This window comes from Phragmites australis, chromosome 22, assembly GCF_958298935.1.
Source record: "Phragmites australis chromosome 22, lpPhrAust1.1, whole genome shotgun sequence".
Lineage (NCBI taxonomy): Eukaryota > Viridiplantae > Streptophyta > Magnoliopsida > Poales > Poaceae > Phragmites > Phragmites australis.
This window is the reverse complement of record NC_084942.1, coordinates 8,739,426-8,756,110: the sequence shown is the minus strand read 5'-3', so window position 1 is coordinate 8,756,110 and position 16,685 is coordinate 8,739,426. Positions and strand designations below refer to the sequence as shown.

Here is a 16,685-nt window from a genome sequence, read left to right as displayed (position 1 = left end):
CTACGGCACAGCAGGTAGGCAACTTACCTGATCATGACTTCTATTGCAAGAAACAACGTCGTCCCAATTAGCTAGAATTTCAATCAAAACCTTTTGCCCTTCTTTCATCTTTATAGGGCACATTGTTGCTGATCCTTGATTCAAAATTGCGAGCAATGTTTGCAAAACACTATCTCTATTAGTTCCATACAAGATAGCCTACAGTAACATTTCCAAAACACAAAAAAGGAACTATTTGTTCACTCCCTAATACCACCCTTGTTCAACACATGGCCATCCATCATCAACCCTCCTCAATTGCTATCTGTGAAGTCCGCATCAATGACATCTCCATCATTGGGTCCCTTCTCACTGGAGCTCGCCAGTCCAGCACTAGGCGAAGCCCCGGCATCAGCGCCAGGAGTAGGCCCAGCAGCACCGGCACCAGGCTGGTTGTACATCGCCTGCCCGATCTGCATTACCTCCTGGTTCAAAGCAGCGATAGCATCCTTCATGCTCTGTGTTGATCCACCAGAAATGGCGTCTTTAAGTTCCTGGAGCTTTGCATCCACCTTCTCTTTCACAGGAGCAGGGACTTTGTCGCCAAGCTCCTTCAGTTGCTTCTCAGTCTGGTAGACCACAGAGTCCGCCTGGTTTTTGGTGTCAATGGCATCTCTTTTCTCTTTATCCTCCTTGGCAAACTTGTCAGCTTCTTCTACCATTCTCTCAACCTGCAACGAGGGAGTTTAAGGAGGCATTGTCATGAACCAACATAGGATTTGCACCATGCGGACAGTAAAATACTTTACACTACGCAATGATACAATGGCCTCAAATAATAGTTTAACACTCATACCATAAAGGAACTAGCATCAAGACCTACACCACAACTAAAAACCATTACGTAACAACAAGAAAACTAGCACATTACATCATTACGATAAGAAAAACCTAGCAAACTTTCTCCTGACCACAAAAACAACCAAAGTTTGGTGCAATTATGAGACACTAAGTATGCCTAAGCACTGGCAACATAACATACCTCATCCTTTGGTAGTGTACTAGCACCAGTGATGGTGATATCCTGTTTCTTTCCAGTGCCCTTGTCAATAGCAGCAACAGAGAGAATGCCATTGGCATCAATGTCAAACTTCACTTCAATTTGTGGGACGCCACGTGGTGCAGGAGGGATCCCATCCAACCGGAAACTTCCAATAGACTTGTTATCCCTGACAAACTCTCTTTCTCCCTGGAGAACATTAATCTCAACACTTGTCTGTCCATCCGCAGCCGTTGAGAATACCTCAGATTTTGAGGTGGGCAATGTTGTGTTCCTGAGGATAATCTTTGTCATCACTCCACCCAACGTCTCCAAACCAAGAGATAATGGAGTAACATCTAGAAGAACGACGTCTTTCACGTCTCCCGCCAAAACCCCACCCTGGTGTTACAATGGAAGCAGAATATATTAAATGAGGCGTTCCAAATATTGAACAAGACAAAGTACAGTTTTAAATTGTAATTGACATGCATTATGCAGCTCTTTATAAATGAAGCTAAATAGATTAGCACATAATCATGTAGGAAGAAACATGAACTAAGGACTATCCGTGCAAGGATTATGCTGTGCAATGCTAAATCACATTTGAAGATGAAGAAAATCACCTGCACAGCTGCCCCAAGAGAAACAACCTCATCAGGGTTGACTGTAACATTGGGATCCTTGTCAGTAAGCTTCCTCACAAGTTCTTGCACTGCAGGGATTCGGGTGGATCCACCCACAAGAATCACTTCATCTAGATCACCGACAGACAACTTGGCATCTCTCAAGGCATTATTAACAGGAGTTTTAAGCCTATCACCATGGGGAGAATGTCAGTGAAGCCTTTGAATAAAATGACCATACACAGAACCACTGTACAGAAATGATTTTAAAAGTAGTGAACTTATATTACTGACAGAATGTCCATAATTACCTGTCAATAAGGTCTGAACACAGTTCCTCAAATTTGGCTCTAGAGAGGATTGCTTCAATGTGCTTAGGCCCATCAGCAGTAGCGGTAATGAATGGCAAGCTGTGTTTTTAAGGCATTCAACAATTTCAGATTATATATATAAATTTGAGCAAAAGAAAACTATTGAAGTTTAAGCATATTTGCAAATACAACTAAAAAGAAGCCTACCCAATGTTTGTTTGTGTCAGCGTTGACAGTTCCATCTTAGCTTTCTCTGCTGCCTCAGTAAGCCGCTGAAGGGCTTGTTTATCCTTCAGAAGATCAATGCCTTCATCATTCTTAAAGTTGCTAGCAAGCCAATCTACAATTCTCTGCACAAGTTGAGGACATCATAATTAAGTTACTGGACAGCAATTATACTCATAATGTCTAAAATTGGTTGGACTGACTTCTATATTCCATATGAATGGTACTACACTAGATTGCCATTTGACCTTGCACATTGTTCTTTCAGAAGTTCAAACTGCAAGTCTATGAATACTAAGATAGAAATAATCTAACATAGAGTATACAGAAGCTCATCCTAACCAGATATTTATAACCAAAAGGTAAGGATCCGTGTGTAGAAATAAACAGTAATCTCAAAGTAACACTAAACAACATCTAAGGCAACAAAATGGCACCAGTTGAGACAGTTCGAATTTCTCATGCTACGTATTTGCTGAAGGAAGAAAAATCACAAACCTTATCGAAGTCATCACCACCAAGGTGTGTGTCCCCAGATGTGGAAAGCACCTCAAATACACCATCTCCAACCTCCAATACTACAGGATGATGTTGCATTAGTGGTGATAAGTATGTAAAGCAATAGTGTAAGACACCGGCACAGTACACCACTATTTTCATAAAGAAAGAAATTTAAAAGCAAAGCAAAGAATTCAACATTATTTGATTACATCATTTCTGGTGAAAACTAAGTTGTTATTTAGATCACAGAAACACCATTGACTTCACAGTTCAAAATTTTCCAATGTGATTTAAATAGCCAAATAAACCGATCCAAGAGGACACTCCAAATTCTGTGAGACCCACTGTATAATTATTTTCTAATCATTGCACTCTTGCAAGTTATGCCTTTTAACTAAATGTTTCTCTTTAAAATAGCTCTCATCTACATGTTCATGAAAGGAAAATGGAAACAACCAGCCCAAAGATTCATAACCATACTTTATACTATGGTTGAGCAACATAAAGTAGCACTTAAGCTCCTGGACAAACCATTTGAAACCTTACAACTCGAACTGGGCAAAGCCAGAGTAAAAGTAATTGTAGTTCTGATTCAACAAAAACTGCAAGATTTATCGCAATGATGTGATAAGATCAAGATCCATGTGATTCAGATTTAAAGCAATAACAGAAGAGAAATCAAACTCTTGCATACCAGAGACATCAAAGGTACCGCCTCCCAAGTCAAACACTAGAATTGTTTCGTTATTTTTCTTCTCAAAACCATAGGCTAGTGATGCAGCAGTTGGTTCGTTTATAATACGAAGAACTTCCAGTCCCGCAATACGGCCAGCATCTTTTGTTGCTGTCCTTTGTGAATCGTTGAAGTAAGCTGGGACTGTAACCACTGCTTTTGTAATTTTCTCATTAAGAAACTTAGACGCATCATCCACCAACTTCCTCAAAACCTGTTGCGGTAATAAATCAAGTTAAGTTAAACGTACAACTTACTTTAAATGTAAAATGATAAGTATCCCATCTCCCATGTCTAATGATTTCCAATGTATGGCCTGGTAACTACTCAAAGTAATTAAACAGATGATGAGATATCATCTCTTTATATACATTACAAAATTGACTCTTCCAGAAGAGGAATACAGAATACAAATAAATCAATTGCTTAACTGAAGCAATGACTTTTCACACTAAAGAGTTACTGGAGAAGATAAAACCTCAATACTGTAGAAATCAATACCATAATGCCTCTTGTTTTTCGACTGAAATTGAAATACTAAGTCCCAGTTTGGGCCACGGGAATTTTGCAGGGATTTCATAGAAACAGTTCATTTTCCGCAACATTCTGGAAAAAAAAACCACCGCATTCAAAACGGGTCCTAACTCTCCAACAGATCAGAACTCCATAGCATATTAAAGATTCTAACATGGACTCTCCCTTGCCTTTTTAAACATGGAAACACCTGCCTTTAAATCCAATTGTGTGGATGTGACTAAACACACCTTGTACCTCAAACGCTTGATAGCCGGTCCATGTAGTATTCCAGTTGCATCATGAACAACATTCAATACGATGTATCTCAACAAAAAATTCGCAGGTCACATTAAAAAAATGTTACAATTTTTACCCGCTAGCAAAATTGATAAGTTGTTCCATGTACTCAATTGACAAAACATAACATCTATCCATACATCCAAACTCGAATTCTTTATGCGAGTCATCCCAAAGGCACCCAATTGCATCAAGAACAAACTTTCAGCACGGTACATATCAGCAATCTTAAACATTTCGACCAGTACCAAGTGAAGATAGGGGAAAGTGGGGGGTCGGTAACCTGCGCGGATATCTCCTCTGCGGCGAACTGCTTCCCGATGGCGGGGCAGTCGAGCTTGACGTTCCCGTTCTCATCCCGCACGACGTTGTACGAGACCTGCTTGGCCTCCTCGTCGACCTCGGCCATCTTGCGGCCGATGAAGCGCTTGACGGAGAAGAAGGTGTTCTCCGGGTTGACCACGGCCTGTCGCTTGGCGATCTGCCCCACGAGCCGGTCCCCGGACTTGGTGTAGGCGACGACGGAGGGCGTGGTCCGCTGGCCCTCGGCGTTTGTAACCACCGTGGGCTTGCCGCCCTCCATGGCCGCCACGGCGGAGTTGGTGGTGCCCAGGTCGATCCCCACCACCTTCTCGCAGGTCACCCGCAGCGCCGCCCCGCGGGCCCCGCGAGAGGGCGCGCGCATCCGCACCGCCGCCGGCAGCCGCCTCCCCGCAAAGGGCGAGCTCGGCGGCGCGGGTCCCCTCCGCCGGGCGAGGAAGGGCGAGGCCCCGCCCGCAGCCATCGCGCCGACCTGGGAGGAGGTGAAGGAGGCCATGGCGCGCGCGCGGAAACCCTAGCCTTAGCGAGAGGAGGATTCGGGCGGAGAGGCGAGGACGGGGGAGGGACTGCGGGAGGAGGCAAGGGGATAAGAGGGGAAGGACGAGAGGGGGATTTTTATATCGGTGAGGCGGGTTTGGGTGGCTGACGGGTGGGGACCAGCTGGTTGTTCGATTCGAGGGGGTGGCGAGGTTGTTGGCCTGCGGGCTGCGGCGGCGGCCGTGCACGGAAGGGCTGCGGGAGTGGTGCCGTGGAGCTGGCTGGGGTTTTGTTTGCACCGGAGTGAGGTGAGAAAGCCGTTTTTGGACGGGCCAAGCATATTGGTAGAGCTCCATTTAATTTAAATTTTCTAGGAAATGATCTTTTTAAGAAACTTTATTAAGAAAGTAATTTTACGGAGATAAATAAATTAAGGAAAATTAGTTTTTCAACTCCCAGCATCTAGTTTATTTTAGAAAATCATTTCTATAAAATCACTCTTCAAGTTAAAAACTGTAAACTATTATTTAACAGAGCTACCACTAATTCTATTATAAGAGCTGGTCTCAAACAGGCCTCTATGCCAACAATCAAGTTAACTTTTTTTCTAAAATAAACTTATTTTGCAGCATATCTTTCAAAAGAGAGTTCATTAACCTTTTATGTTGAATGTATCATCAAAGCATACATTAGTTACCGTCGAAAAGTTACAGATCAAATATTGCTTCAATTGACGTATCAAAATGAAAACATGGCATGAGTCCTCCATGAAAAATGATGTACCTAGATTCAATCTAACTTCCTTCTTTTGCAATAGACCTAACACTATATTGTATCTATATTAGAATTCCTCCCTTTGATCGGAAACTTATATCTACTTTTTAAATTAGACTATAAGAAAATCTTAATAACTCGATTATTGCTTTTGCTTTGGCAAGATTTTTTTTAGCAGATCTCCAAATCCAAAGGTCAAATCCTAAAATCAAAATGAAGTTCTAGCTCGTTTAATTGTGTAAGTGTCACAATTGAATTGTAACCATTGACAAGTTGCAGCAACTTAAATGACGCTCCTCCTCCTCCTCAGCAGAGGTCGACTAGTCCGATCATGTTCGCCCTTATGCGGTGTGCGTTGCACGTCAATGAAAAAGGCAAGAAGCTAAGGTATACGTGGTTGTCACAAGGATATGGCTGTGAGCTATGGGCTTTTTTTTCACTATTTACAGGGTCACTTAGTTAAGAATATATTTATTTCAGTTAAAGATTATAAAAAGTAACTTGTAAATTATGAATTGTATAGGCTGAAATTGCATAATCTATCTGTTTATTTCAACTTATACGATTTGCAAGTCGAAACAAATAAAGCCTAATATGGCTCATTGGGCCTAGATTATATATGTTGGCACAAAATATGAAACACCTTAACGCTGGGTCTGAATTATACATATTTCAGCTTACTGATTATAACTCACAATATGCAAGTTTATAAACACCTTAACGTTGCCATGTTGGCACACGGCTACCGTTCAATCCCAAATTGAACATACTGCCAAAGAGGTCACCGTATCAATAGATCTTGCCTATCTACTGAATTGTGCTTCTTCTCAATACAAAATAAATTATTGTGCATAAAAGAACAAAATAAGCTCATAATGCTAACGTATGTTTTATTTCATGCATTTCACTAACGGTCTATCCCGCACAACGTTAAGCTCATGACCTCACCATACCTATAATTTAATTCTGGATCCGCCACTTTAAAAGCTGCACATGCCAAGATTTTTTTAAAAAAAACAAACTACATAAAAAAAAAACTTGGTTTAAATATCATTTTTGGTGTGCCCAGGCACAACCAGTGACCCTGCTGAATGCTCCCTTCAATCAAAGGCAAAAATTCAAAATTAGACAACATATATGAGCGTATTTATCGATATAGACAATATATAGTCGTATTTACTAATTTAGTATCCGCATTCGTCATACCGTGTATCGAAAATGAATTTTCGGTACACCGTATACAAAAAAGTCATATTCGGCAGTGTGCCGAATATGACACTGTAGCCCATATTCGACACACCGTATGTTGAATATGGACCGTATTCAGCACACGATGTGCCGAATACAGGCTACAGTGCCGTATTCAGTATACGGTGTGCCGAAAATGCTTTTCCTGTGCCATCACGTCGTGGTCGATTTCTACTTTTGCTTTGGCCGACTTTTGCTTTTTTTCTTTCGGCCGGCTTTTGCTTTTTTTTCTTTCGGTATGTCTTGCTTTTGTTGCGGGCACTCGCTTTTCCTTTTGGCCAGCAGCCGCAGCTAACTTGCATGCAGGCTATAAAAGGGGCTCAATGGCAGCGGAGCAGCAGCGCAACTGCAGCAGTAGCGCAGCGAGGAGTAGTAGTGCGAGGAGAGGACGAGTAGCAGCGTTCGGCGATTAGCAGCAGCGGAGCAGCGAGGAGGAGCAGCAGCGCGAGGAGAGGACTGCCTTCCTTAATAGTAAGTACTTAAATTATATATGTAATTAATATTTAGATTAGTAAATGTAATTAGAGTAAGTAGATTGTTTATTCCGTTCAAATACATTGGTTAAATGGTATTAAGTTGATAAATTAAAGTACATCAAGTATTTGCATAATTTTATTAATGAATTTGATTAGTCGGTGTAATGAATTTGATAAATTAGAGCACATAATTAGAGTATTTACAAAATGTAATCAGAGTTATTATAGTTGTATGATTAATTGGATTAATTAGTTTAATTGAATTAATATGATTAATTAGCTACTCACTTATAGCACTCCAACAGACTAGCTAAATCCCACTCCACATATGCATGTGGACAGATGGTAGAGGAATTTACAATGTGTGTGCTTGTGTGGTAATCGTAATTATGATCTCGTAACAGAATCTATCATAGTGTAATCGCAATTATGATCCCGCTATAGGCATGATAACCTGAGTTATGATCCCTCCACAAGTGTTGGAACCAAAGTCCGAGACAAGGTGAACCTTCGCTTATGGAGAATATCGAAGGGTTCTTGGGGTGACACGTGCTTAGGGTAAACTGTTTCGATTGATCTCGGATACAGTATGACTCTATTTATAGCCCATACTCAACCACTTCACGCGGGGTTTACAGTTCTACCCCCTTACCTGCTACATTCTTGGAATATTCGAGGGCATTATGGTACAATCAAGCATATTTACATAATTACAACTGCCCCGGACAATTAAAACGGGTCCTGCCATCCAGTCATGGTCTTCGGTCCCTGGGAATCCGCCGAAGGCTTCTCCCCTTCGGCACCACGAGCTGGTCTTCAGTCCCAGGTCGAAGACACACTGCTACCTTCACCCATTCCAGTCAACAAAATTGCCGGTGTAGCCTTCGACTTCCGGCTGAAGGCCCGCTACCGCCTTCGCCGATGCAGGAAGCCGGGACTGCGGGCACGCCTTTAACCTTCGACCAAGAGTACTTCGCGATCTTCGCCTGCGCTCCCTGAAACAAACCTGCAGTGATAAGAGTGTGAAGCCTCCAGGAGACTTCAAGTTATCCTACGAAGGGGGAGGGTGGAAGATCATCCCCAACAGTAGCCTCCCATGGGTAAGGTTCATCTTCGATGGGCCAAACCTGTAGTCTTCAAGATGCGTCTCAACGCCATCCCCTTTGGCCCATCGAAGGCTTGCGGGGGCAAATGCACTTCAGGAAATTGCCAGATTTTTTTTTACAGTATGACCATGCAGCCCCTGAGTAACTGTTTCGTTGACATGCATTTAATGCCTTCGATGTATACTGGGACATCATTTCCCACGTCGATTTGGATTCCGACACGCCTCATTTTAGCCGCTGCCCTCTTTGCTATAAATACCGGCCCACGGTTGTTTTTTTTTACCGTGCGCCACTACTGAAGCTGTCGCTCTCGTACGAAGCCCCTCACTCTCCTCCGAGTCTTTCCCCGTCCAAGGCTTCTCTGTTCATCCCAATGGCGCCGAAGGCTAGGTCTACTCGCCCAAAGACATACTGGATTGGGCAGTCGAAGGTGGACGATGAAGTGTTGGTCGGTCTCGTGAAAGAGGGATTGATCAGCGACGTATCAAAAGTCAGGCTCCCTGGGAATCAAGAGGCACCGAAGCCTTCTGACGACGACGCGGTTCTATTCGTTCATTATTTCTGAGTAGGCCTTTGCTTGCCATGCGATGACATGGTTGTTAAGGTGCTGAAATTATTCGAAGTTTACCTGCACCAGGTCACGCCCAATGCCATTGTAAGGATGGGGCTATTTGCTTGGGCCGCTCAGTCTGAGGGAGCGAAGGCGTCGGCCAGGGCCTTCGCTCCTGCTCATCGGCTCCATCACCAGCCGAAGCCAATGTTCGCCTGGGGCGTCCAGAGCGAGGCGCATTATGGGTGCCTGAACTTCGCTTATCGCGCTAGGTTATCCATGCATGTCGTCGTGTACAAAAACAAATGGCTGAACCACTGGACACAGTGGTGGTTCTACCACAAAGTAGATACACAGGAATTTCTTGTTTCAAAATGCGAGGAAGTGAAGGGAAACCGCGCTCCGGATGTGCGATTGAAAGCGTCCCAGCGGACAACTCTCGAGGCCTTCACCAGGTGTGTGAAGTATTTATCCACTCGGGACCTCGTAGAGGAGTTTGTAGCTGCCGGAGTGTGGCCCCTTAGCCGGGACTGGAGTATCCCGGAGTTTGGGGAGAAAGGGCCTGAGGGGCTCTGCCGTCCTCATCCTTCCGTGCACGGCTTCACAGGTACACATTCATTTACTGCTATTAATTTTTCTGGATTTTAACTTCGCTGCCATTTGCTTACGCTTCCTGACCTTCTCCAGATTCATCGGTGTCTGAAGTCGAAGCAAGAGCTACAATGCTTGTTGGGAAGTTTACGCCGGGTTAAGCCCAGTTGTGCGCCGAACAAGGTCTTGGCTGAAGGCTCAATCGAGTCTTGGAATACAGGGGCCTTTCATACCAAGAAAGGCCGAAGGCTAGTGCGCTGCTGCAGGGTCTTGGAGAGGGCTCCCCGGCAGAAGACGTCAATGAAGAGGTTCCCACGGGTGCCTCGAAAAAATGAAAGCAACCCGAGCGCTCGCCGCGATGAGGCCGAAAAAAGAAGGCATTGGCCCTTCGGAAAAGGCCACGCGAGGTTGCCACCGAGGATGTTCGCGAAGAGGCGTCTTCGAAGTGTTCAGTTGCACCGTGCAACGTGCCTCTAAGGCAAGAGATTCTGGAGGGCACCCAAGATCCCCGTCCTTCTCCAAAATCGGGTTCTGCTCTCGCGTGGACCTTCCCACGCTAATTTTAAGCAATGACGAGGAGGACCTGGTAGAGACGGGAACTATCCTTGAGGCTACTGCTAGGGAAACCAAGGTCTAGGGGGCCTAAAATATTGAAGCGGTAGCCTACTCTTTGCCCTCTTCGCCTTCAAGCTCATCCTCCGGGACTGAGGAATCAACTCCTAGTGCGCCCCACTGTGGTGGGAAAGGGTTGATGGGCCATGGCGGGCTACTTGACGCGAAGGCCATCAAGCCTGGGGCGTTCAAGGTTTCCTCCTTTGAACTAAGCTCTGGGGAGGTTAGTGACGCAAAGAAGATTTTTAGTACCTTCGTCCTTCCCGAGCTTGAGATTTCGCTCGCCCGGAAGCCTGTCGCCGAACTTATCGACGCCTCTGACATAGCGAATGCGAAGGTAAACTAGTATATTTCATTATGTTTTTCCTTGTCCTTTTACTAATCTCTCATATCTGCGCGACATCCCAGGCTGTGCTTATTTCGCAGGCTCAACGCAAACAGGTGGAGAATTACGAAGCCTGCGCCCAGAATACGGAGGCGCAGATAGATATGCTACAAAAGCGGGCTGAAAGAACCGAAGGCCACAAATGCTTTTGGCGCGCCGAGCAAGAGAAGTCGAGTCACGCTTCGAGCAACTCAAGAAGGAAATCGGTGCCCTACGCTCGGAGAAATAGGGTGCCGAAGAGGAGGTCAAGTGCTTGCGCCAAAACTTGCAATCATCCGAAGTGCAAGTGTCTGACCTGCAGGTGCTTTGCACCACAAAGACCGCTAAAGCACAGCGGTTGCAAGAAGAGCTGAGCGAGGTGAAGACTCTATCCGAAGATGCCTTAAAACGCGCTTGGGGAGCTAGAGCCGAAGGCTGTCGTTGCATGCGGAGCCATCAGCAGCACCTTCGAAGGGATTGGTGCTTTGTTCACGCCCCCAACACTCAATATTGTCGGACTGAGCGGTCTTCTAAGTTGGATTAATGAAACCAGCGGGAGCCTTCTCCCAGCCGCTCAGTTATATGGTGACTTCTGCACGATGGTCGCCGCTCGAAGCCTTGTCCAGTCGATCGAAATGACGGGCTGCGACCATCATACTGCGCTCCAAAAGTCCACCTTCCGGTACCCCACGAATATGTCTACTTCGGCCGTAACGAGGGCGTCGAAGGCCACTGTCCGATCGTTTACTACCAATTATTGGTGCAGAAACAGTCGCGAGCTCGCCCTCCGGGAGGCGGAGATTAACCGCCAGCGAGTACGTTTCTTCATACTAACAGTTTTGTTTAATCTTTCTGGTCGTGTGCGCTTTGAAGAAATATTTCTTTTATAGGCGAAGGCGAGGGACGATCCTTCATTTAAAGCTACAACCGCGGCGGTCGAAAAGACCAGGAAGGTGTGACAACTTAGCGTGAAGCGTCATTTTGCTTATTGAGATTTTGTTATACCCTGGGGCAATGTAGCATCTATTAACGATGTAATATATACTATTTTATTTGTTGCGAAATGTTCTTGACTTTTTGCGCTCCCTGTGCAGGTCCTCCCTTCGGACACTGCTCAGGTAGCCGAAGAGGCTGTTCCCGTTACTATGATGAGGGACAATTTTTTTGTGTCTTCATCTTGCTAGGAATCCTTTCACCGCCGTCATCCAGATATTGAATTCGAGCAGTATTGGGAGGCGAAGTGTAAGGCATACGATGCAATGAATAATAGGACCAAAGCATTTTGGAAATCTTTTAGCCCTTCGGCTTTAGTTAACCGCAGAGCTGAGCGCAACTTGCGCCAAATTACGCGCGGAGATGTCGAGCCTTCACCTATGCTCGTTGAACCGAAGATCGAGCCTGAAGACGACGACGGGCTCCCACCTCGCCAGCCGCAGCTTTGCTACCGTTGTGGGCCCTCTTCGCAATTGGTTGAACACACCGAAGGCGAGGGTGCCCTTCATGCATCTCCCTCGACTTCGACTTATGTTGGGTCCCCGCTAGACCTAACCATGCATTTTCATGCTAGTCAAGGCATAGCCTTTCAATTTGGTTTTAGTCGGTGGTATAAGAATTTTATTGATCCTGAAATTGATCGTTTTGCGGAATAAAAGGTGCTTTTACAATTATTGTTACTTCGTTTTTGGGCGTTAAAATTGATACTTCGGTGGCACCGCACTTGAAGTGACCTTGACATGTTTTGCAATGTTTTCGGAGGTTAGGAACACTTTCGCACTTACTTGAGCGAGTCGTCTTCGATGAACGGCATTCCCGATAATTTATTTGTGGCGATGCTTCGGCTGTGATGAATTTTTAGGATTGGAGAGCACCGTTCCGCCCCCCCTCCCCCCCCCCCCCCGATTTTTTGCCGTAGGTACCTGCGACTACGAAAGAAGTGCTGTTCCGAGAACGCCGTCCCCCCTGATTTTGTGTCGTAGGTACCTTCGGCTGATAGAACTTTATTATTTTTGTTCGAGGGCTGGCACTCTTAGGCTCCGACTTTTTAGAAGTGCACCGCCTTGTTTTAGGTCGAGCGACACTTCGGTTTTTCATCCGAAGGTTTGTTTTTCCTTCGGTACGGGGGCAGGCACTCTTAGCCCCTGACTTTTTAGCGCGAAGTGCACCGCCTTCTTTTAGATCTAGCGACACTTCGGCTTTTCATCTGAAGGTTTGTTTTTCCTTCGGTTCGGGGGTAGGCACTCTTAGCCCCCGACTTTTTAGCGTGAAGTGTGCCACCTTGTTTTAGGTCTAGGGACACTTCGGCTTTTCATCCGAAGGTTTGTTGGGTAGGCACTCTTAGCCCCTGACTTTTTAGCGTGAAGTGCACCGCCTACTCTTAGGTCTAGCGACACTTCGGATTTTCATTCGAAGGTTTGTTTTTCCTTTGGTGCGGGAGCAGGCACTCTTAGCCCCTGACTTTTTAGCGAGAAGTGTGCCACCTTCTCTTAGGTCTAGCGACACTTCGGCTTTTCATCCAAAGGTTTGTTTTTCCTTCAGTGCGGGGGCAGGCACTCTTAGCCCCTAACTTTTTAGCGCAAAGTGCACCACCTTCTTTTAGGTCTAGCACTTTGACTTTTCATCCGAAGGTTTGTTTTTCCTTCGGTGCGGGGGCAAGCACTCTTAGCCCCCGACTTTTTGGCGTGAAGTGCACCGCCTTCTTTTAGGTCTAGCGACACTTCGGCTTTTTTTTTAAGGTCCAAAGTGTACGTCGTTTTTTGTTGACACTTCGCACCTCGAGTTGTGCCGTCTATTTCCGGCACTTCACTCGTCAATTGGTGTGCCACCTTGTTCTGAAAGGCTGGCACACTTCGATGACGAGTTATTAATACTCAAAGCAAGTGTTCTTTTCTGGGGATATTTCTATTATATCGATGTTTACAAGGGTTCCTGCCTCATTAAAAACCTCACGCCCTAACAAAGGGGTCCCCCTGTGAGGAAAAGAGTGCAGTTCCCGTACATTTTGATTACATGAAAAGAAAAGAAAATTACACAAAATTCGCTTTGGCACGGATTCATCGCCTAGAGGCGCGAAGGCCTTCACCGTTGTTACTCGTAGAATTTGCGAAGGTTATCAGCATTCCAAGTATGAGGGATCTTCTCGCCCTCCATATTAGCCAAGTGATACGAGCCGGGTCTTAACGACCTTTTGACTAAGAAAGGACCGTCCCATTTGCTATGTAGTTTCCCCACTGGTGAGGCATTGCTGAGCCTTCGCAGCGCCAAATCTCCAGAGATGAAGTTCTTTAAGGATATTTTCTTGTCTCTCCACTTTCTTGTCTCCTCTTGATACCTGCTCAGATTTTCGGCGGCCTGCAATCTCACTTCCTCGAGGGCATACTTTGATGTTAACTCTTTCACCTTGCTCTGGTTCGTTTATGACCCTAAATGATTTGTTCTTGCATTCTTCTGGAGTCATTGCCTCCTCTCCGAAGAGGAGGCGAAACGGTGTGAAACTGGTTGGTCTCTCTACCATTGTTCTTATAGACCATAAGACTTTGGGCAGCTCTTTGACCCATTTCCCTTTTGCCAGACCCTACAGTCGCTTCGCGACACCAGCGAAGACGATGCCGTTTGCTCTTTCGATTGCTCCATTAGATTGTGGGTGGTATACAGATGCAAAAAGGAGTTTGATCTCCAAACCTTCGCAAAAGTGTCTGGATCCTGCATTGTCAAATTGGGTGCCGTTGTCTACTGTCACTTCGCGCGGGACTCTGAAACGACATATGATGTTCTGCCACAGGAATTTTTGGATATTTCTCGATGTTATGTTTGCGAGCGGCATTGCCTCCACCCATTTGGAGAAGTACTCGACTGCAACAACGGCATACCACAAATTTCCTGGAGCGGCTGGCAGCTGGGCCGACAATGCCAATTCCCCACCGCGTTAACGGCCAAACTAGTGGGATTAGTTGTGTTTTCGCTGAAGGCCTGCTTGACCCCTTCACCCAGAATTGACACTGTTGACAACTTCGGACTATGTAATCTGCATCACTGATTGCCTTCGGCCAAAAGAAGCCATGTCTGTATACTTTTCCAACTAAGGCTCGTGTACCCACATGCGAACCACACAGTCCACCGTGAATTTCTTTTAGCAAATTCTACCCTTCTTCATGGGATATGCACCGCAACCATGGTGCACAGACTCCAGCCTTGTACAAATTGTTTCCCATAATTTTGTAATTTCTAGCTCTTTGGGCCATACGCTTCGCCTCAACATTATCTTCGTGCTTGTAATAACCACGAAGGTAAGTTATTATTGGAGAGCGCCAATCTTCGCTTTCGATCATAGCAACGGAACGCGCCGGTCGCGAAGGGTCGTCGACGACTGGCACGGTCAGCTTTTGGTAGAATACATCTGGTGGCATAGGCAGATTTTGCGCGGCGGCTTTGGCTAGCTCGTCTGCTTCGAAGTTGTCATTTCTCGATATACTCTTGACCGTGAACCCCAGGAAGTACTTTTTCATACTTCGGACTGCTGCCTTATACTTAACAAGCTCTGGTTCTTTTGCCTGAAACGTTTTGTCGATTTGGCTTGCTATTACCTTGGAGTCTGTTTTAACCAGCACCCTTAGGGCACCCAAAGTCTTCGCCTTGCGAAGTCCAAGGAGGATGACTTCATACTCCGCGGTATTATTTGTAGACCGAAATTCTAATATGGCATCATATCTTAACTTTACGCCTGAAGGTGAAGATAATACCACCACCACGCCTACTCCTGTAGCCCCCATGCCCCATCACAATATGCGATCCAGACCGGTTCTGACGGTTCTTCTTCTGGGGCTTCGGTTAGCGGCATCCATTCTGCTATGAAGTCTGCTAACGCTTGTGATTTCATCGCTGTTCTTGCCACAAAAACTATCATGAGTGGGGCGACTTCCGCTGCCCATTTCGCCATTCTTCCTATAGCTTTTATGTTCTCAAACATGTCGCGAAGGGGTAGGGAGGTTGGTACTGTGATCTTGTGAGCTGTGAAGTAATGACGAAGCTTACGAGATGCCATGACGAGTGCATATGCTACTTTTTCCATTTTGGTGTAGAGCCTCTTCGGGCCTGCGAGAGCTTCTGACACGTAGTATGTTGGGAACTTCTATAATTTGTTGTTTTCGTGCCTTTCCTACACAAGTACAGCGCTCACTGCCAAAGGGGATGCTGCTATGTATAATAACAAATCTGTGCCTGGATCGGGACTGGAAAGGCCTGTAAGCTTCGTTAGATAGTTCTTCAATTCATCGAAGGCTTCCTGTTGCTCCGTGCCCCATCTGAATGGGTCAGAGCTTTTCAACGTTTTGAAGAAAGGTAGACTTCGTTTTGCAGATTTTGCAATGAACCTGTTTAGTGCCGCCAACCTTCCTGCTAAGCGTTGTGCTTGCTTTCTGTTTTGTGGAGGTTTCATGTCTATTATCGCATGTATCTTTTGGGGTTCCACTTCGATGCCTCTCTTCGACGCCAAGAATCCTAATAGCCTTTCGGACTGTACTCCGAAGGCACATTTTTATGGATTCAATCTTAGTCCCACCCTTCGCAAGCTTCCGAATGTTTCACGCAGGTCTTCGAGATGTTGGCTTCTTCTGGCACTCTTGACCACTATGTCATTGACGTATTCTAGGACATTTCTCCCTATCTATGAGCTTAGCACTGTCTGCACCAACCTGATGAAAGTTGCGCCAGCATTTCGGAGACCGAAGGGCATCCTCACAAAGCAGTGTATGCCGAAGGAGGTTCTTAAACTTGTCTTCTCCTCATCTTCCTTTGCCATCCAAACCTGGTGGTACCCCGAGTATGCATCTAGGAAACTTAACATCTCGCAACCAGCCGCGGAATCCACCAGCTGATCGATTCTAGGTAATGGGAAATCATCCTTCGGACAAGCCCTATTCAAGTCCGTGAAGTCGACGCACATT

The 16,685-nt window shown here is 45.6% G+C and overlaps 1 protein-coding gene across 1 annotated transcript; it reads right to left on the bottom strand.

Moving 5' to 3' along the window:
* Positions 1–77: 77 nt before the first annotated feature.
* Positions 78–5,279, bottom strand: LOC133905573 (stromal 70 kDa heat shock-related protein, chloroplastic-like). Its single transcript, XM_062347398.1, has 8 exons — positions 4,511–5,279; positions 3,376–3,628; positions 2,679–2,758; positions 2,163–2,305; positions 1,956–2,054; positions 1,645–1,834; positions 1,022–1,420; positions 78–710 (listed from the first exon to the last, which is right to left on the bottom strand). Exons 1-8 carry the CDS (start codon positions 5,042–5,044, stop codon positions 294–296), a joined length of 2,115 nt encoding a protein of 704 aa, XP_062203382.1. The 5' UTR covers positions 5,045–5,279; the 3' UTR covers positions 78–293.
* Between the last annotated feature and the right edge of the window lie 11,406 nt (positions 5,280–16,685).

Coding starts and splice junctions, on each gene's coding strand:
- LOC133905573 (XM_062347398.1), bottom strand. CDS start 5,044: ATGGCCTCCTTCACCTCCTCCCAGGTCGGCGCGATGGCTGCGGGCGGG. Junction 2,055..2,162: donor CTGACACAAACAAACATTGG/GTAGGCTTCTTT, acceptor TTAAAAACACAG/CTTGCCATTCATTACCGCTA. Junction 1,421..1,644: donor CTCTTGGGGCAGCTGTGCAG/GTGATTTTCTTC, acceptor TTGTAACACCAG/GGTGGGGTTTTGGCGGGAGA.